The 22,672-nt window shown below is 37.9% G+C and overlaps 1 protein-coding gene across 3 annotated transcripts in view; it reads left to right on the top strand.

Moving 5' to 3' along the window:
- The window catches only part of SYNDIG1 (synapse differentiation inducing 1), a 297,200-nt gene extending 274,993 nt beyond the window's left edge, over window positions 1–22,207 (top strand). For all 3 annotated transcript variants that reach the window (XM_078149688.1, XM_020987183.2, XM_078149689.1), the window contains exon 4: window positions 20,998–22,207. In XM_078149688.1, the coding sequence (XP_078005814.1) occupies window positions 20,998–21,156 (159 nt within the window). In that variant the 3' untranslated portion in view covers window positions 21,157–22,207. The remainder of the gene's footprint in view (window positions 1–20,997) is intronic.
- The last annotated feature ends 465 nt before the right edge of the window (window positions 22,208–22,672 follow it).

The following is a 22,672-nucleotide window of genomic DNA, read 5'->3' as shown; positions in this document are numbered from 1 at the left end:
CCTAAATAACTCCAGTAAAAGGAGGTCTTCTCAAGGAGAAAATGTCTTATTTTGTTCTGTTTAAAACTGATAGCCTTGTTTGTTCTTAAGCATGAACTGTGACCTTATACTTTTGTCTCTGCCATGCAGTGAATGCCTTGTGGCTGATCTACCCCTTAGATAGGAGTTTTGGGGATCCTTAACCTAGATATGTGTGTGTAAGTATTTGTGATACTTCTGTAATTAGCTCCTAGGAAGGAGTATTTGAGGCAAGGGAAGGTAATTATACAAACTCACCACCCTCTCAGTTTAGGGAAAAGTATGTTTGTGAGTCTGGGGAGGATCTTCTGGAAATAATTAAAGTCCAAAGACAAATTTACCAGGCCTTCTGGGGAAAGAATCAGAGCAGACAATCTAGCCTGGTCATGGTCCTCAAGGTTCAAAAGTACAGAGGGCTAGATAGCCGATAGGATTACAATTGGTTTCTAAAACATGAATGAAAAATCTCCCCCAGGCCTAGCATGTTCCTTGTAAACTCATGTCATCAGATACTAATGATGAGATTTGAACATTCTAATGATAGCAAGAAAGAAGATAATTACCGACACTATTTGATGAGGCAGCAAAGGGATGTGTTAATGCAGGATCCAAGGTTGATAAAGAAAGTCTGTGTCCCTGTTTTCATTGCCAGGATGTTTGAACATGGGAAAAGACCAAAATTAAGCTAGGCAATAGGACAGAAAACAAGCATTATTGGTTCAGTTCTTAAACACTGTTGTGTTTTATGCTTCTTCAAAATGAGGAAAGCAGGGCTCCTTGGAAGCACTACTAAGTGTTCTTCTTCCTAAGCAAGAGTTTCAACCTGAATTATATCACACTGGGAAGGTGAGAAGCCAGTTAAGAAAGTTACTGTTAACCATACTATATCCACTGGTGAGAATGAAAAAGCATTACTGAAGTGAGCAGGTTTTGGGGCAGCTGATGTATCATAATCATTTTCTGAGAAATGTTGCCCATTTATTCAGATCAAATCAAATCTATAGTTAGGCCATAAACTCCTTGAGGGTGGAGATTTTAATCTTATAAAACTTTATTTCTCCTACTTTGATGAATAAATTATCTCTATTATAGTGAATACTCAAGTGGATATTGAGTGAATACTCAATCAAAGGGTTGAATGGAATGGAGATGACTGTCACCAAGTAGAAGATGATTAGTAGTAGAAGTTGCTGCAGATCTAGAAAGGGAAGAGAAAAGGAGAGGCTAGGCCCTAGAATTACAACTCAAGGAGTTTGTTTTTCTTCTGTGATTAATGGGGAGCTACTGAAGACCTCCAAGCAACAGAGTGGTATAAATGCATTTTTTCTTTAGGAAAAATAATCTAAAAATGAAACCCTGAGAATGGTAGTCTCTACCCACTCCAGACCACAGATCCTACTTCCACCCCAGTATCTGTAGCTACCAACTGAGGAACCAACTACTATAGAGAAGGAGATGGTGATCCCCACAAATGGGCAGGCAAGTCAATCTAGCTGAACCAGCACAGAGAAGAGACAGAGTTATCATGTATGAGGTAACTCAGCCCACCACTACCACCTCAACCAAAATCCCTCCTGAGACCCCAATGAAAACAGCCCAGGACCCTTAATCCAAGAACCCTGGTAATCTGAATACTTCCCAGATCGCTAGCCCTGCTTCCTCTCTTAACCCTGAAGCCATCAGTGAAGGCAGTAATACCTGGGGAAAAAAGGCCCATCTATCTCACCATTAATGTCCCCAACACCAACCACTGATCAATATCTCTGAGAACTGCAACACACTACTGGTCCTGCTTCCTGCCCAGTCCCTGTAGCCATCATCTCAGAAAGCAACTCCTTTGGAGATGTGACCTAGCAAATTCTCCTCTAGGTATTGAAGCCTTTTCAACAAACAAAGCAAATGAAGAACCATGGTACCTTTCCATTCATCAGAGTGCTGATTTTCCAATGAAACATCATATACATCATCACTAGAAGATGAGTTCCTTGAGATCAGAGATAGTATCCATTTTTCTGCTTCTCGCAGTGCTTTGAACATAGTAAGCACTGAATAAATAATTAGTCATTCATTTGTCAGTAATAACCAGTATTTATATGTGTCTTTATGGTCTATGAAACACTTCATATGTTCTCATTTTACTCTCATGAAAACTCTATTATTATCCTCATTTTACAGATAAGAAAACCAGGTCTCAAAAAGTTTAAGTGATTTCTTCAGGGTCATATAGCTGGCATCTGAGGCAGCATTTGGACTCAAGCTTCCTGACTCTAAGTCCAATATTCTATTTAATATGCCTCCTAACTAGTCTGGAAGAGATGTATGATATGGATTAGAAGGAAGAGTGGCTGTTGTCTTTTCTATAGACACCTATTCTCCAGCCCCATTGTGGCTCTCTTAGAAAAAGTTTGGAGAAGCCAACAGTGCCACCAAAGTTGAAAGAGTAAGAACTTTATGAAGAAACTTTCTAGATGCACAGTAGAGGTAAAGTAGTTGTCATTTATGATTTTGACAGCTAGAACATGCCTTGGATTGAGAATCAGAAAATGTTTTTTAATGACAATATTTCCATTAACTAGATATATGACAACTCAATCTCTCTGAACATTATTTTCATCATTAGTTGAATTGGATGATGGTTCAAATCCCTTCAAGATATGATTTGTGTGATTTGAAACTCCCATCCTCCCCCACCCCCAATTTGTTATCTCTGTTCTGCATCGGCCACTTATAACGGTGCTGATGGTGAAATGGGAGACGGAACAATTTGTCCCACAGGTGAGAGTTTAGAAAGTGGAATACCTGCATTGAGAAGATAGGACTGGCAAACAGAAAAAATAATTTCACTTCACACTATCAAAGTGGAGTTGTGGATATGGGTGATATGCAAGGGGTTATGCTAGCATCAATAAATGAAGGAAGTCGAAGGGAACTAGTTAAAAATTAGAAAATCCAATTCTGACACTCAAATAAGTCTTGGTCCAATCAATTAGGATTGTAGGAAAGGAAGGAAAGTCTAGGACAATTGACTACTTTTGTTATTTTTCAAAGGAACAAGAAACCCCCCTGGCTAATTACTCCTCTGGCTGATTTATTTACTCCTATTAGCCACTCCAGGAGACTAATTTTTTTTTAAGACCTAACCCCAGGAAAACTGGTAAATTTCATTTTATTCCTCTGCAAATTGGCTGTTTCTTTTTATACAAACATGAACAAATGAAGTTTTTAAAATGTTATCTTAAAAAGCCTTTTCTTGTGTCCTGTAAGATTGGGTTGGGAAGTTGGTTTGTGTGCCTTAATAATCACCATAACCTAAGTAGCCATAGCAGAATGCATAATGAATGCCTATAATGCACACTTTATATACCAGATATCATTACAAAACTAATGGTTATTGGTTCAGCCAAGGTACTTATGCTTGGGTAGCCCAATTTCCATTTCTCTGATTTTTCAGTTCAGTAGTGCTGCGCCGCTAAAGGAAATTTGTCATTTTAATCTAACTCAATATTATCGGGTTTTTTTGATTTTTCAGTGATATTCAATTTCCCTTCATTTCTTTGTAGGAAGGAATATGAGCATAGTTTTTTTTCAACTCAGATATTAAGGACAGAATTTATGATCACAACTAAAAATGATTAGATATGTTTTGCATAGATTTGATACCCCATAGATTGGAGGCTATTAAAGTTCTGCTGACAACATGTGGACCTGGAAACATGAACATGGCTGAACTCTGACATGAACATGACCCTGCGTCGGCCAACCTTTATATTTCTCCCAGTGGAAAAAGCATAAGATTGAGGGTTGGAAAAGCTGCTTCCCAGAAGCAACATTTCCACTTGCTATATAAATGACATTATAGTTAACCTCTCTGAACCTCATTGTCATTGTTCAAAAAATAATTTAAAAAAATTTAAAGGCCTCATGGAATAATGGATATAGTGCTAAGTTTGAAATCAGCCAGATCTGGGTGCAAATAATGCCTCTAAGGCTTACTTGCTGTATGACCCTAGACAAATTACTTAGTCGCTTCATACTTAAAGTGACTCCTTGAAACACTTCTGCAAAGTTGCAATCTGCCCTGCTGGAGGGGAAGTCCCCACAGTAGAAGCACTCCCTGATGATTAAATAAGTTCCTTTGCATTAAGTCTACCACAATGTTTCATACACAGTAGATGCTTAATAATTTTCGATGAGCATAGAATTTAATATTAATTCAACAAGCATTTATTAAACACTTACTATGTGCAAAGAACTGTGCCAACTTGTTATAGGTACAAAGATCAAAACAAAACAGTTCCTGCCCTCAAGGAATTTACAACCTACTGAAGGGATCTGATTGTGTAACATTTCATTTTTCTTCCTTGATAATACCAACACTTCTTAGGATCATAGAACTCTATGTATCAAGGCTTGGAGATCATTTAGCAGAGGTTCTTAACCTCTTTTGTGTCATGCAACCCTTTGGTAGTCAGGTAAATCCTATGTGCTCCTTCTCAGAATAATGTTTTTAAAGGCATAAAATAAAGTATGTGGAATTACAAAGGAAATTTATTGTATTGAAATACATTTATCAATTTTTTTTTACAAACAAGTTCACAGCCCCGACCAAGGTCAAGAACACCAGATTTGCTCATTGTGCAGATGCAGAACCAGCCCCAGAGAAGTTAAGTGATTTACTCTTATATCTCACAGATAGTAAATTACATAGGAAAGATTGGAACCAAATTCCTTTGATTAAGAATCCAGTTTATCATTTCTACTTTATCTCTTATTAGACATCATAGAACATAATTTTGAAGTCACCTTTTATCTGTGTTTTCATTTCGAGTGTGGGATCTATATTCTTTCTTGAATTTTGTGTCTTTCACAAGATTCAAACTTCCACTTTACTTTTCCTTTCTTAAAATAGCAAATAAGTCTAAGTGAGTTGTCTTTATCATGGTTGTTGGCAAAGAGGCAGTGATGAGAGGGTCCAAGAGCATAGTACAGAGCTCTCAGGCCTAAAAGGGCTTTGAAAGCAGTGTGCTTCAAGTGTAAATCCCTCTTCAGACTTAAGATATTTCACCTCATGTAAATCCTGCATTGTGCAAAAGGGGTTCAGTTCTGTATTCAATGGAAGCATGGTTTCCAGGCAGGAACCATATTTTCTTTCCCTTATAGCTAAAGCAACAAGGCTTGGCAGTTTTGTGTCTGTGATCAATGGGGATAATTTTTGGAGAAAAGCAGCTCTCAGTGCAGACAGTTAACATTCAGACAGCAAACCCAGGCTTACAATGAACAGCCTTGACTCCTAATGAAGTCCCATTAGCCCTTCCTTTACAACTCATCAGTGAGATTGCCATCTGTTTATACTGCCATGCCAAAGAGGCATATCCATAGTTAAATCCATTAACTTTACTTCCATTAGTCTAATAATAATGTCTAATATTCCCTGCACAGAGACATGTAATATGGGCTCTATTGCATATTTGCAGTAAACCAACAGTGTGGCAAACATTCTCTCTCAGTATTTCCAGAGGGCCAATCACTGTAGCTGTATAGCTAAGCCATCCCCTAGGAACAGAATGGAGAAGGAGATAAATGTGGGTCTCCTTTAATCCCTCTCCTAATGAAGTTTAAACTGGTTTATAAAAGGGAAGGAAGAAAACAGATTACAGAAGGAATCAAAATATCCTATAGGAATCACCACTTTATGAGATTGGGAATGAAAAATGATGCACAGTGAAAAGTAGTGGCCTAAAAAGTGCTTTGGCCCATTTGACATTGGGTAAAGGCCACCAATCATTCATAGTCATATTCTGCCCTCCCCTGGTTTCATAATGATATAACTAAATGACTAGCTTTTGGACAATTAATCAACAAATATTTATTAAATGCCTACCATCAAGAGGATGCTAGGTGCTGAGAATATAAATATAAAAAGTTAAACATTCCTTGCTCTCAAGGAATTTCTTTTTAAAATGTTTGGCTCTACAAATTGTAAATTTAGGAGTGTAGACCTCAGAGTATATTGAATTTTAAGGGTGGTAGACACTCTTTGGGGGACTCAATCTATATGTGTAAGATTGAGTTGAAGGGTAGCCTAGAATGGGTGATACAGCCATACAAATGTTAGCAATCATTATTACTATTGTTATTGTTGTTGTTGTCATTATTAATTTTAATTATCATCATTATTATTATTGACCAAGGTTGACAGCTGCTAATGAAAACCAGGCATAGACAATTCTAGGTAGACTCTGAAAGTATAGCCCCAAAGCCCACCTTTCCTTTATATTAAATGAGAGTTACTAGCAAAAAATATCCCCTTCTTAGCTATAAGAGTTTTCCTAAGAAATTGGAAGGGGATTTGTAGTCACATTTTAAAAGATAATCTGTTCTTCACAAACTTGAAATCTCTGACATGATCAGTAGCAGTGACTCTTTCCTGTTTATTAGAAATGAGATTACAAAGGAAAAAAAACAGTAGGAGATCGTAAACTTCTGAAGGCTATGCAGAAGGCAAACACCAATTCAAGAACACAAGCTTGAAAACAAGATATCAGTGGTTGAAAGTGAAACATCTAAGAATTGACAACCCAAGAAGCAAGTCTTCATACTTCTTCATGTAAACTGTAACTTGCCTAGGAAATAAGTTATTCCTAGCCAAAGCTGAAATCCTGGGTGTTTTGCAAAAGAATGAGACCTGCAGGCACTTAGAGGAAATAACCATTATAATGAACAAGCATTATCAAGAGTTCTCAGGAAAGATGATAAAAGATGAAGGGCTTTATCACTGATGGAAAACAGCAGATAAGGAACATAAGCAACATAAATTGTACTTCACCTCCAATCTCAGCTCTTTGGAGGAAAGGCTTGCTCTGATTGAATAATTTATACTGCATTCTCTGAGGGTGGCCCTTCAACCAGCTATAAAAGCATAAATGAATTCCAAGGTCTTCAGGGGGCAAAAAAAAAAATCACCAATTGCTAACAGTTAGAGGGGGAAAAAAAAGAAAGAAAGTTTTATTGCAAGGATACACAGGCTACCAAATTGAGGAGTTCCTTCAAAAGAAATGGAGGGAGCCCTGCTCAGCTGTACTTAGCATAGATATTCTGGGGCACAGCTTCCTACCCTCAGGGACATTCTGAGATCCTGTAACTAGATGTAGTGAATACCATGGACAGAGCACTTCTCTGTCATTGTGAGTTGTTCACCCAGTGATTGATACATTGATGTTTTATAATTTTTGGTTCAGGGGATTGAAAAGTCCCAGACAGTGGTGGTATTCAGAAGGCTCAGTATATGCTGCTTAAAGGGAAAACAGGAACTCAATGGAAATACAAGGAAATAAGATAAGAAGTCAGGAAACTTTCCTTATCTGAGACAAGCAGAATACTAACCTAAGCAAAAAGATAGCAAGGCAGCACTTAGCTGCTAAGGTCACCTGGTTCAAATTAACTATATCTTCCTGTCTTAAAAGAAGTGTCACATAATTATTCAGCCACTGTCAGTGATATTTGCAAGATAATACAGAAGAGTTACTACAAGCCTGGAAAAGAGCAAATGTTATGTAGATTTTGGGGGAGGGGGTGAGAGAGAGACAGAGAGAGACAGAGAGAGAGAGAGAGAGAGAGAGAGAGAGAGAGAGAGAGAGAGAGAGAGAGAGAGAGACAGACAGACAGACAGACAGAGAGAAGAGAGAGAATTTACAAATTTAGCCACTGAAGTAATTTTCCTAAAATGGCTTCCTATTGCCTCTAGGATCTAATACAAACACATCCTGACAATGTAGAATTAAGAATAAGTCTGATAATAATAACTAATGTTTATATAGCACTTACATTGTGCCAGGCACTGTGTTAATAAGCACTTCATAATTATTATCCCATTTGATCCTCACAATAAGTGCTATTATCCCCATTTTACATTTGAGAAAACTGAGGCAAACAGAGATTTGCCAAAGATCACAAAGCTAATAAGTATCTGAGGCTATGTTTTAACTCAGGTCTTCCTGGCTCCAGAGTCCAGTGCTTTATCCACTGTGCCACATAGCTACCCTAAGAAGGATTTTAATAGTAATAAATGTAAAGCCTTACAGTGAGTTCAAAATGTCAACGTAATAAGTGCAAGATAGTAGAGACCTGGTCAGATAGTAGTTTGTCTGAAAAAAAGATTGGGAATTTTAGTGGATGAACAGCTCTATATGCACACAGATGTGTGTGCATATATACATACATATATACATATATATATATACACACATATATATGCATATATACATATATATTGTGCACATATATGTGTATGCATATATATACATATATATCACGCACATATATATGTATATATGCATCTGTGTATATATTTGTCAGCCTCTCCCAAAAAACTGTTAATATTTATATAGATCAAGCAAAACACAGCTTCCATAAAGTCCTACTATACTTTGTGTTGGTGAAACCACATTTGAAGAATTATATTCAATTCTTGATACCACCACAACTATAGAAATGACATTGACAAGCTGGAAAGGGTTCAAAGGAGGACCCCTCATGATAATGAAATGCCTTGAGTCCATGACAGATAAGGATCCAATTGCTAGTGTGTTTTTCCTTCCATAGAAACAAAATTTGTGACTTCTGCTTCCAGGAGCCAAGATGGCAGGGTAAGGGGTGAGTCTCTCTTACCCTCCCTTATTAACCCCTGAAAGCCCAGAAAATATCACCCCAAGAAAAACCCTGGAACAGCTGAACCAGAAAAAAGATGGGGTATAGCAGTCCAGTAGCCCACGTAGCTTGAGAAATTAACTGGAAAGGCCCCTCTTGCCTTGGGGGAAGGGGAGCAGTACAGAACAGGAGGCATCCCAGCAAGCTAGTGGAAAGCCCCACCTCAGCATACCAGGAGGAGATCCTGAAGCTCAGGTGGTGTAGCAGGAAAATACCAGTGCCTCATTGAGGGCAGGGTAACCGGTAGAAACCGACTCAGAAAACTGCCAGGTGCCTCGGCATTCTACAGCAACCGGCTCTCCCTCTGCCTCAGCAAAACTAAGGGAAGCAGCACTCCAAGGGGCCCCAGGTGGATAAACACCCTACAACATCCATCTGAAAGGAGCTGAAGAAAGCAAAAGGAAAGGCCTGGGTAAACAGGAAATCTCCAGGAGCCACATTACCCAATCCTACTCCTAGAGTTCCAGTGTTGCTGATTCCAGCCCAATACCAGGTAAGCTGCCAAAATCCTACAGCCTCCACCTGCCAACTTTGGAGGCCCCAGCACACAAAGCCATTGAGCAGACCCTAGGCTCCCAACACAAGAAGCTTGGGTCAGTGCCCTCTGCTCCCCAGCAGGAGAGCCCAATCTCTTTAAAGGCCAGTAAATAAGCAAACACCATGAGCAAAAAAGAAACGAATGATAGATTCTTATTATGGGAAGAGTGAAGATCAAGGCAAAAATTCTGAACAGCATTGTCAATAAACCTACATCTGGAACCTCAAAAGGGAATATGAACCAGTCTGAAGCCCAAAAAGCCTTCTTAGAAGAGCTCAAGAAGGATTTTAAAAGTCAAAAGAGAGAGGTAGAAGAAAAAATGGGAAAAGAAATGAGAGGTATGCAAGAGACAGTCAATAGCTTGGAAAAGGAAGGACAAAAATTAACTGTAGAAAACAAGTCCTTAAAAATACAATTGGCCAACTGGAAAAGAAAAGCATACTGAAGAAAACAAGTCCCTACAAAATAAAATTGGCCAAATGGGAAAGGAGGTACAAAATCTAATAGAAGAAAACAATTTATTAAAAATTAGAATTGAGCAAATGGAAGCTAATGACTCTATGAAAGAGCAGGAATCAGTCAAACAAAAACAAAAGAATGAAAAAATAGATGAAAATGTAAAATACCTCATTGGTAAAACAACTGATCTGGAAAATAGATCCAGGAGAGACAATTTGAAAATTACGGGTCCACCTGAAAATCATGATGAAAAAAAAAGCCTGGACAGTATATTTCCGGAAATCATAAAGGAAAACTGCCCTGAGGTCCTAGAACCAGAGGGTAAAATAGTCATAGAAAGAATCCACCAATCACTTCCCGAAAGAGATCCCAAATTGAAAACACCAAGGAATATAGCAGCCAAATTCCAAAATTATCAGGTCAAAGAGAAAATACTGCAAGCGGCCATAAAGAAACAATTTAAATATCATGGAACCACAGTCAGGATTACACAGGACCTTGCAGCTTCTACACTAAAAGACCATAGGGCGTGGAACATGATATTCCATAAGGCAAAGGAGCTTGGATTACAGCCAAGGATCAACAACCCAGTGAAAATGAGCATGATCTTTCAGGAGAGGAGATGGACATTCAACAAAATAGGGGACTTCCATACCTTCCTGATAAAAAGACCAGAGCTCAACAGAAAATTTGGTCTTCAAATACAAGGCTCAAGAGATATATAAAAAGGTAAATGGGACAGAAAGAAACAACATGTTATTAATAAGGGCAAACTGCTTACATCCCTACAAGGGAAGATGATACTTATAACTCTTGAGAACTGTATTGTTATTACACCATGTTAAAGGGGTATACATAAAGGGGGTGGGTATAAATTGACTTTGATGTAATGATGAAAAAACTAATCAAGTGGGTTAAATGGATCCAAGAAAGTGAATTAATCTGATCTAAGAAAATGTACTGAGAGAAAAAGAAAGAAGGAGGCAGACAAGGGTAAATTACATCACAGGAAAAGGCACAAAAACTTATTACAGCAGAGGGAAGGAAGGAAGGGCAATGAGCGTTGTTTGAACCTTACTCTCATCAGATTTGGCTAAAGAAGGGAATAACATAATCAGGTAGGTATAGAAATATAGCATGCCCTATAGGCAGTAGGAGGGAAAAGGGGAAAGAAAAGAGAGGGAGCTAATAGAAGGGAGGTGGGACTGAGGGAGGTGGTGGCCAAAAGCAAAAAATTAGGGAGGAGGGAAAAGGAGAAAGGGGAAAGAAAAGCATAAACAGGGGGGAAGGATGGAGAAAAAGACACAGATGATAATCATAATTGTGAATGTGATATATGAATGTAATGGAATACTATTGTGCTATAAGAAATAATGAACAGGTAGACTTCAGATAAACCTGGAAAGACTTGTATGGTTTGATGCTGAGTGAAGTGAGCAGAACCAGGAGAATTTTGTACACAGTGACAGCCACATTGAGTGATGACTGACTTTGATAGACTTAACTCCTCTCAGCAATATAAGGAGCTAAGATATCTCCAAAAGCCTCACGATGGAAAATGTTATCCACATCCAAAGAAAGAACTGTAGAGTTTGAAAGCAGATTGAAGCATACTATTTTCTTTTTTTTTCTTCTGTTGTGTTTTGTTTCTTCTTTCTGGTGGTTCCTCCTATTAGTTCTAATTCTTACTTACAACATCACTAATGTGAAAATATGTTTAATAGAAATGTATATTATAGACTATTAGATTGCATGCCCTCTTGGGGAGGGAGGGAGGAAAGGAGGGAAGGGGAGAAAAATCTAAAACTGAAAAGCTTATGGAAGTGATTGTTGATAAATTAAAATTAATTAATAAAAAAAAATTTTAAAGAAACAAAATTTGCCTCTCTGTAAATTGCACCTATTACCCATAATTCTGCTCTTTGGGACCAAGAAAAAAAATGATTTGAATCCCACTTCCATGTCATAGACCTTTAGATACTTTGAAAACAGTTATTTTACCTTTCCTTCTAAATCTTTGTTATTGGGACTAAAAATCCTTGGTTCATTTTAACCATCCTCAGATAGCATGGACCTGGGCTTCTTCACTATATTGGCAGCCCTCATCTGGATATTCTCCACCTTTTCAGTATCCTTTTTTTGTGATGTGGCACCCAGAACGGAATGTTCCAGATGGGGTCTCACCAGAACAAAGGAGGACAATTACCTCTGTGGTCCTAGGAATGGCACTCAAATAAATTAATGGATAAATGAGTGAATGAAATGGCATTTATTTAGCATTCACTATGTGCTAAGTGCCAGGATCATAAATAGAAAGGCCAATAAGTCTCTGCTATCAAAGAGCCCACATTTTTAAGGGGGACAGCATATATAGGAGATTTAGCTATAAGTGAAAGGGAAAGACCCCAGGGTCCTTTGAATATGGAGGCAAAGCAAATAGCAATGCATGATATTCTTTAATGTTATTTTCACTTATGAAACTATATATGTACTTACATTAAATCACTTGACAGTGCTAAGGTCACAGGTGTCAAGAACTTTCTCCTCCCAGTCTTCAGTATCTGTCATCTCTGAGGAGTTAGAGACTACAGTGTCTGCAGAAGCAGTTGCCCATTCACATCTCTACAAGGGTTGCTCACCTGGACGATAGTGAAGGAGACTGGGCTGGAAGCAGAACTAGTGTTCTGGCCAGGGAAGGGAGTACTGCTGTGCCCAAGGTTCTTGGGGTCAAGATCCCAGATTGTCCCCAACCAAATATGAGAGAAAGTAGTGATAGTGGTTTGATTTGCCTCACTCATGTTCCCTCCTATTTCTCATGGGATTTTTTTTGCTGCTTTAACTAGGCTGGATTATCGGCCTTGTGGGTGGAAGTTAGTTGGCAGTTGGCGAGGATAACATTAGGATTTTTGGCTGGCTTATTATGTCTTGACTCATATTGGGCCTTCAGATCACAAAAATCTTTGAGTTTTGTTTTGTTTTGTTTTGTTTCAGACAAAAAAATCTACGTGTCTCTCCAGTATTTAACTTGTGACTTTTTACTTCTCCATACTAAATTCCATTTTATTCAATTCAGCCCAAATATCCTAGATGGTTGCAATCTTTTTGAATTCTGATTCTGTCATCCAATATGTTAGCTTCTAGTTTCTTATCATTTGAAAATCTGATAAACTTTCTATCAATCAGACAAGCCATCTAAACATTCAAATGACAAGAACCATGCTAAGTTCTGAAGACACAGGCCTCTTTGCTTGGCAAATAATCTAATTATTTCAGTCTAACATGTTAGAATGAAAATCTCCCCACTGCCTTTGAATTCCAAAAATGGGTATTGAAATGGTTTAGGTCTTGAAAGGAATATGCTTACTCTATGTAATGTAAATAGAATCACCAAGAAGAAAATGCACTTAGAGCTATGGAACATTGGGGTTTGGTGAATTGAAATTGGTTGCTGAGAAATAGATATTTGCTGACATTTTGTTTGTTCTATGCTTTTGAGGTAGATCAAACTGATTGTGACATTACTGTAAGATTCCCTCTACTTGGGCCTTCTACTTGTCAGTCAATAAATATTTATTAAGCATCTACTATATGCCAGCCACTATACTAAGTACTGGATACAAAAGGAGGTAAAAGATATTCCCTGCCCTCAAAGATCTCATAATCTAATGGGATGGACAACAAGCAAATATGTATAGGCATATACATACTATACATAAATATATATATATGTATGTATATGTATATGCACACATATGTATACATACATACACACGAACAAACAAGTCATATACAGGAGAAATAAGAAACGAGAGAAGGAACTGGAATTAAGAGGAGTTGGGAAAGGTTTCCTATAGAATGTGGGGTTTTAGTTAGGACTTTAAAGAAGCCAGAAAAGGCAGGAGGTGGGAGATGAAGAGAGATAGCATCTCAAATAGGGAGGACAGTCAGAGAAAATACAAGAAGCTGAGAGATTGAGTGTGTTTTTGAAGGAACAGCAGGAAGTCTAGTGTCATTGGATTGAAAAGCACCTTTCACATCCTTTCTGTTCTACTCAGTTATCCTTTTTAACTCAAAGCAGCGAGACAACAAATTAGAAAGCTTATATATTGTGTTTTTCCAGACCTACTATCATCTGAAATAATCATGCATTGGTTGATATGTTTTTTGGGCATGGGGTAATAGGCCACATCAGCAATGGCAAAGATATAGGATTCCATCTTTCCAACCTCCTAATTCTCATACATTTAACCATATTTAAGGTAGCAAATGAGCAGAAGTTTAAGGGGCTAATTGTAACAAGGATACTCTTGGCATAGACTATATCTTCTGTTGTTTAAAAAAAAATGATGCATCAGGTTCTTCAAAAGATTTGTGTCTGTTAAAAAAGGAAGATTACAAAGATCATCTAAGTCTCCCTGTGGCCAAGGAAGAATACTCCTTTCAACCAAATTTTAAGCTTCCTTTTCTTTGCAGATCAGCTCCATGTGAACATATTCATGGCCCCATCTGTGTTTCTCTCTTGCAAAAGAAAATAATTTTCATTCTTGTAAGAATGTTTATTTAGAGCCTACAGAGGCCACAGTATTACTTGGTGCACAGGTGATCATTTGCATCTAGTACCCATTCTTCACTTCCTGTTTTCTTTTCTGTCCATGATAACATATTATTTGGTAACACCTAGGTTCAATTCCATTATCATGTCCTTGATGATACATGAAGCGGTATTTTAATAGCTGTTACTTTGTAGAAAGTTTCTATAGTCGGCAGAAGGTAAATATGAAGATGATAGGCTCCCTTCTCCTGGTAAACAGCACTGCCAGCATCTTTTAAACCAAATCAGCCCAAAGCCAGACTTTGGCATGCCTCCCTGGGTTGTTGTTTATTGACTGATCATCTGACCTCCCATCTGAATATTTGTAGCAGGATCAGCGATGTCAATATGTAAATGATGTTTCTCAATCCTGTGTTATTTTAATAAATTATGATTTAGCTTAAAGTTTCATTTTCATAGAAATTTGAGTTTTTATAATTAGAGATACAGCTGCATTGGGATCTCAGGGGTAGCAGGGAAAAGTGGATCATTTAGGAGGAACAGTATGGTACAATGAAGGGATACTGGCTCTGAAGTTGGAGTATCTGGAGTCAAAATCCTGTCCTCTCAGTTGACTATGAAATTAGGCATGTCAACCTCTCCAGGTTTCCTTATCTGTAAAATGAAGGGGTTAGACGAGAAGGCCACTAAGATTCCTTCCCATTCTAAATATGTGGTCTTAATAGTGTTCTGATCCACAGAATGACTTTGCTCTAAAGATTTTGCAGATGCTTGGCCCAGAAGCATTCCTAAAGATTCTTTAAAGGGAGCATTTACATAGCATCTACATCTCACAGAACTGTGATTTCTTTAGCATTTAAAAGACATTCTGACCTTTGCAATAAACAGCACATTTTATTCAAAAACCACAAAGCACTCCCCAATTCCTAGAGATGCTTAGCAAACTGTGAAATGATACAAATTGTACAAAATATGTGGCAGGTTTAACCTTGAGGTTCCTTGAAACTGATCTTGGAAATTTTTTTTCACCAATTTCACTGCTGAGCCCAAAACAGAAACAGTTGTGTGTGTGTGTGTGTGTGTGTGTGTGTGTGTGTGTGTGTGTGCATGTGTGTGCGCACGTGCGCGTGTGTGTGCATGCGCGTATGCGTGCACATGTATTTACATATATGCATATGTATATACATGCGTGTATACATGCATCAGCATGTGTATGTTGTGTGTGCATGTGTGTATGCATATATGTACGTGTGCTATGTGTGTGGTGCTGTGTGTATATATGTATACACATGTATTCCAAAATATTCATAGCAATATATTATAATACCAAAGAAATGCAAATAAAATGGATGCTCATTATTTGAGGAATGTCTCAAAAACTATGGCATATAAATATAACACAATATTACTGCATGGTTAAGAAATAGTAAATATGAGGATTTCTGAGAACTATGGAACAATTTGCTTTCATTGATTCAAAGCAAAATGAGTAGAACCAAGAGAACAATATGCACGTGATGATTACAATAGTGTAAATGAAAACACCACTAAAAGGAAAGTGAATTCAGAGCAATGGAAAACCAGTTAAGTTTCTGGAAAAGAGATATTGAAACATACTTCCTCCCTCATAGCTGAGAGGTAAGGGAGCATTATGACAGAATATCATGCACATTGTCCTACATAGTCTCTCTATCAGATGTTTTTGAGTAAGTGTTTTTCTCTGGCACAAGGAAGGGTTTAGTATTGGACACATATACTACAGTGTGGCATTGGAAAGAGTTCTGACTTTAGAATCAGAGTGACTAGAGTGCATTTTACTTTTCACACTATCTGTAAGATCTTAGGTAAGTCATAAGTCATCTTAGGTAACTCCATGGGATTCAGTTTCCTCATCTGTAACTGAAGAAATTGGACTAGATGGTCTCTGCAGTGTCTTTGAGCTCTAAAAACGTGATCCGATGGGCCTATATCTGTGAGATAAAGACAAAAGGCACCAATGAAACATATCGTTTTTAAAAGAAAGAATTCCTGGTTGACATTTTTAGTAGGGGGCTACTGTAACTTTTATTTTTTAACTTTATATTAATTCTTCTTTTACTTAAGAACTATTAGATAAGATTTCTTTATCAGATGAGCACACAGTTTCAGGAAAGGGCCATTTGTTTTAATGATAAATAAAGAGAATATTCAGCTAGCTATCATGATAAGCCAAATCCCCTCTAGTAATCAGCTGAGTATAAAAATTTCATAGCCAGATCTCACTAATAATCCCTCTTTTAGTTCATAGAGCAGAGGTGATCTCATTACTATAAAATATTTGTGCTATGTATTGGGCCTACTTCAGCCTATTCCAGTTAGATATCTGTGGTGGTTTCAAGATAGGACATTTATATTAAAGAATATCAAAATGTAATTTTCTTAAGCTTACTACTTAGTTAAGTGCCAGATTATACAATTTTAATTTTATCACTCAATTGAATTCTACAAAAATTTTTAAGCGACCAATATGTGCTGAGGCATAATATGGGAGGCAATATGGAATGTATAGAGAGCTGATCTCAGAATCAGAAACTCAATTTTCATTTAACAAGCATTGAATAAAATCCCACCATGTGCCAGATACTGCCACGATTCAAACTCCCAAATGTAATAGTCTCTGCCTTGAAGGAGTTTATCTCTTTCAGAAAGAAATGGGTAGACCTGATTTCAAGTTCCATCTCTGACACATAACAGTTTTGTGCTCTGGGCAAATCACTTAACTTTTCAGGGTCTTAGGGAACTCTCTGTTATAAATTACAGAACAGAAGCTGACTCTGCATTGATAAAGAGAGGTTCACTTACTCCAATGAAATTAAATGTCCACAACTATGCAAGGTGCTACATCAGATACATAAACAAATAAGACTTGGGGGGGGGAGCTTATGATCTAGTAAAGAGAGACAATACTGGTACAGAAAAACAAGTATAGCATAAAACAGAATATGTGACTATTATGGAAGTGTTTTGCAAGACTACACATGTATAACCTATATCGAATTGCTTGCCTTCTCAATGAGGGTGGGTAGGGAGAGAGGAAGGGAGATAATTTGGAACTCAAAGTTTTAAAAATGAATGTTAAACATTGTTTTTACTTGCAGCTGAGAAATAAGATTTACAGGAAAAGGGGTATAGAAATCTATTCTGCTCTACAGAAAAATAGAAGGGGAAGGGGATAAGAGGGGGTGGAGATAGAACGGAGGGCATATTGGGGTAAGGGGTACTCAGAATGCACACCATCTTAGGGTGTGGGGAGGGGAGAGATGGGGATAAAAATTAGAATTCAAAATATTGTGAAAGTAAATGTTGAAAACTAAAAATAAATTATTGAATAAAAAATAAAACTAAAAAAGAATATGATGAATGAATAATGGAGATATAAACATTTTATTGGAAAGGAAAACACTCCCCATGGAAGAATTCACCATTGCCAAGTGGTTGATTTAACATTTAGAGCTGAATACAACACCTGCTGCTTTTGCAAAACGTGATTTTTGGTGGTATACTGGGACAGTGCTTTACCACCCTGCCTGGTTACCATTCTCCAACAACAAAACAATATGATTTCTGCACAGTCACTGAAAGCACCAAAGCTTGGAGTTTTGCCACAAATCCACAGGGACCCACTAGCATATATCTAGCATATATATATATATATATATATATATATTATAGATATAGATATAGATATAGATATCTATATATATATATCTATATATCTAGATATATATATAGATATCTATATATATCTAGATATATAGATATATATATATATATACACACACACATATATATACATATATATAATATATATGTATACATGTATGTATATTATATATATACACATATATGTATATATAAATATATATGTATACATGTATATATATTATATATATACATATATGTGTATATATATATATGTCTGCTTGTGACTCTGTGTACATACTCACACACACACACACACACACACACACACACATATACACTCATTTAGCTAATTAGTTACATGATCACTCCACCATTAGAATATGAGCTCCATAAGGGTTGAGGCCAGGTTTTCACCTTTTACTGTATCCCCAGCTCTTTTCACAGGATCTGGTACAAAGCAAACAATCAATAAATGTTTGTTGACTGACTGTCCAACTGATGTTTCCATAACAATATACAGTAAGGTGTAATTATGTGCTAGCTCTTCTTGTGTGTTTTGAACTCCAGTGATCAGAGAGGGAGAGAGAGGACTATCTCCAGATAAGGGAAAAAAAAGTAGGGAAAGGTGGTTGTGCTCGGGCTTGGCCTTTGGTAAAGAAATCCCTCACTCTTTTTACTCTATCTTGGTAATAGCAAGATGATACAAACTAAGTAGCAGTGAACCAAATAACCAGATGACATTTAACAACGTTAATTAAAAAGATGGCCTGGGGATTACTTCCAGAGTTTCATCTAAAGGACTATTCATAATAACTGCTCATTACCTTTAAAAAAAAATGCCTTCAATATTTTTACTTTAAATCATTGTTGCTGTTCAGTCACTTTTCAGTCTTATCCGACTTCCCCAAACTGTGAAGACTGGTCCCCATTGGCCAGTCCACCCTATTGTATGATATGAGCTGTAATTAAAGTGGCGAGTACTCACAGAACTGCCATAAAGGATTACTTTAAGTACAAACCAAGTATTTCGAGATATTACAAGTACTGAACCCAATACCTGGCCGCCAGAGAGCTGTAGAATCTTATAGCTGGAAGGGATATTAGAGGAGGTCACTTTCTTGTTATAAACAAAGCTAAGCCAAGATGAGTAGGTAAGCTAGGTAGGTTGCCATCTAGGGTAAAACATCCAGGAGATGAAATGAAGGATGTGTTTAACAATTGTTTTTGGTCCAGACCTGTGATTTTATCCATTGTTGACAGCGCACCGAACGGAAGAGCGCGAAATAAAGAAAGATGTGGGCCAGCAGAACTGACTCAGTTTATTCATCTGAGGGTACAGGATACACAGAAAAAGTCTAGCCTAACTTCAAAGAGTCCTCCCTGTGAGACACTCCCCAAAACATCTGCTGAGGACGTGACAACATACATTTCCTCGTTATCAGGGTTCCTAGATTGGGTTGTATTTTCCAAGGTTTTCCCAGGTGCCTTGGTGCCACCTGCCTAGAAGAGTGAATGTGTAAATCTAAGGTTCAAAGAGTGAGAAGTAATGTCTCAGGAGCCTCCCTTGCAGGGGGAGATTTGGAGAGCCCTGCTTCCTAAATGATTGAGCCCTGTGGGTTAAGCCTGGGCAAGAGTCAAACTCTGTCCTGGATCTTCAACCCAGATTGGACTCTTAGAGCCAGCCCTCAACAATCCATGTATAGAGTTCTTGGTATGCAAACATACTTTACTTATGCAGATCAGTAACTAATCTGTAATTTACTGTCTTGTAGATTTGCCCAGACCAATGAGAGTTTCAACAATTTGTCCATTGTCACATACCTAGTATGTATCAGAAGCAAGACTTGAATGCAGGCTGTACTGAATTTGGAGTCAACTTTCTATTCACCATGCTATTCTTTCACTTTTAAGCCTGCTTTTTATAAATGCTCATATTTTAATGCCAGAAAATTCTGCTGTCCATAGTATGTAGATATTTATTTTTAGAAAGTCAAGTCTCATGTGTTAGAGTAAACACATAAATCCTCTGGGAGGCAACACCCATACTTATTGAGGAGACAAAATTGTGAGCCCAAACGATTTGATGGGGTATAATTTTCGAACTTTGACTAGTGCTACTGGAATTACTTCCCTCTTAGTTGCCACAGTCAAATCAAATGATCATGTCTGAAACCTCCTACAAAAGGCTTCTACTGAATCCCTTCTGTCCACTTATTAGCACAGTCTTTTTTTCCTCTTGAAATTACATTGTATTTGCTTTTTCTTTGCTTTTTTTTTATGTTGTACCACCTAATTACCTCAGCCCCAACCAGCAAAATGTACTTTTCTTGAGGACAAGGGCAATCAATCAGCAAACATTATTAAGAGCCAAGAACTAGGAATACAATAAAAAATAAAAATCAATTCTTTCCCTCAAGGAGTTTAAATTGTAATGAGGAAGACACCAACGAATACAGATGCATGGATATTTGTGTATATACTTACATATGAGTATGAATATGCATTTATTTATGTTTGTATATGTACACACTTATGCAAATGTATGTACATGCACATATACATAGACATATATAGGTATACCCACAATATATCCAAGTGCATAAATATAGCTAAGTTATATGCTAAGTAGGTATAAAGTTACCTTAGAAAAGAAGGCATCTGAGGGATGGGCAAAAGGCAGAAAAGGCCCCATATAGGATGGGGCATTTGTGCTGAGTCTTGAAGAAAAATGAACATTCTAAGAGGCAGAGGCAAGAAGGGTGGGCATTCAAGCCATGAAGAACCATCCCATTAATCCTAAATTCTTATTGCTGGTAGTTTTAACACAAAGTGCAAGGTCAAAGGAATATAACTCAAATCTTGTCCCTCAAAGGAAATTCCATTTTTATCTTTTCTACATTGCTAAGGTTTCCCTTTGCAAAATAGAGGGGAGCTCAAGGTTTAAAAGGATAGAAAAGTTTTCTTTATACTTCTGCCAAATCACAGCTTTGCTGATGACTATTGTCTACACCCCACCCTTTTCTCTTTTTCCACTCTGCAGACTAACAAAGCTGTGGCCAAGGGTGACTTCCACCAAGCCAGCACCAGTTCCCGACGGGCACTCTTCCTGGCTGTGCTCTCTATCACAATTGGAACTGGCCTCTATGTGGGAGTGGCTGTGGCACTGATCGCCTATCTCTCCAAAAACAATCATTTATGAGCCCCTGGCAAAGGGAGTAAGAGGGAAGGACTCAGTGGATGAAGAGAAACTGGAGCTGAGCTGAAAGTGAGAAGATGATCCCTGGTATGGGGGACCAGGAAGACAAACCTATGTGATAGTGTTCATTATGAATCACAAAACAACTCCATGAAGCCCTGAATTTTTGTATCTGCATTTTATTTTCTTTCTTTTTGGCCTTTTAAAGGTCTTTTGCACCATTGTGCTGAGCAGGAGACAGGAGAACTGAATACTTTTAGAAAGAAGACTCCAGCAGTGATCCCAAACTGTGAGGCACCTCTGGTTTGTTTCTGGCTGGCTAAATAGTACTTTCTACATGGCATGCATCAGAAGCACTGCTAACAGTGACAGCAATAGGCAAACAGAAGAATGACTTTATTTCTGTGGACTACAGAGCTTCAAAGACAGAGAGTGCAAGGGATACACCGTGAATTCATATTGGCAATGCTTGATCCCTCTTGCACACCTTTCATACCCCCAGAAGAAAGTGATACACAAAAATTATCTCCCTGTCTTCTTAAGCTTGGGGTGAGGGGCTAACCAGCTCCCAGGGCCTGTCCCCAGCTGACAGTACCCCACGAGCCAGCCCAGCCCCTGAATGCAGGACCAGAATAGCATGGAATCTGTCTTCATCTCCACCACTGCTTCTTCTCCATGGTGACTACAAAATAAGGCCATAATGGGCCTTCTCTGAGAGTTTTTAAGTCAGTGAGAGACCAGGTGCTTCGGTGAAAAGAGGAGAATGGCAAAGAAAGGACTGGACCTAAACAGAAAAGAGGAGCAAAGCATCCCTCCTGTGGACTCCTCCCTGTGCACAGCTGAGCCGAACACGCGCATTGTAACCTCATGGCAACAGAGCTTACCAACCCCAAGACTGGAGACTCAGCCTCAGAATGAAGAAACATTGGGACATTTCTTTGCTTTGCTTTGTTGTCACTCACCTCAATGATAAGCAATGTACCCAGCTATCTTGTGAAGGAGTTGAGCGCTATCCTTACTTGGTTGACTAAATGAATAGCTTATTTTCTCTTCATATTTTTTTTAAAGTAGCAATCATTGCTTCGTGTTGCTCAGTTTATCAGATGAATGCTGAGAAAGTAATAATCACAGCCATTTTAATACTGTTTCATGTCTATTTTCCCAGTGCTATTTATTTAACAAAAAAATATCTTTTAGGATCATTCCTTTGGTCTTTTCTTTTGAGTTTGTTTCAAGCGATTGGCTTTAGTTCTAAAAAACAAAGAAACTTTTAAAATATCCCTAACCTTCTACCACTTGAAGCAAATGTGCTAAGCTATCTCTATTAAGGCCAGAATCCCAAATTTCTCAGCTTTACACATTAACATCAAGATCATCAACTTGACATTAATGACACCCACAAGTACATAAAATGACATCTGTATGGGATAAGCAATTTCTCCCTACAACTTTCACTTGCTCATTTGTCCTAGCTCCCCTAAATATCAATAGTTCTTATACTTGAGCACCTCAAGGTTAT

The sequence above is a fragment of the Phascolarctos cinereus genome, unplaced genomic scaffold, assembly GCF_003287225.1.
Source record: "Phascolarctos cinereus isolate Bilbo 61053 unplaced genomic scaffold, phaCin_HiC Scaffold_2;HRSCAF=192, whole genome shotgun sequence".
Taxonomy (NCBI): domain Eukaryota; kingdom Metazoa; phylum Chordata; class Mammalia; order Diprotodontia; family Phascolarctidae; genus Phascolarctos; species Phascolarctos cinereus.
This window is presented reverse-complemented; position numbering and strand designations above follow the sequence as displayed.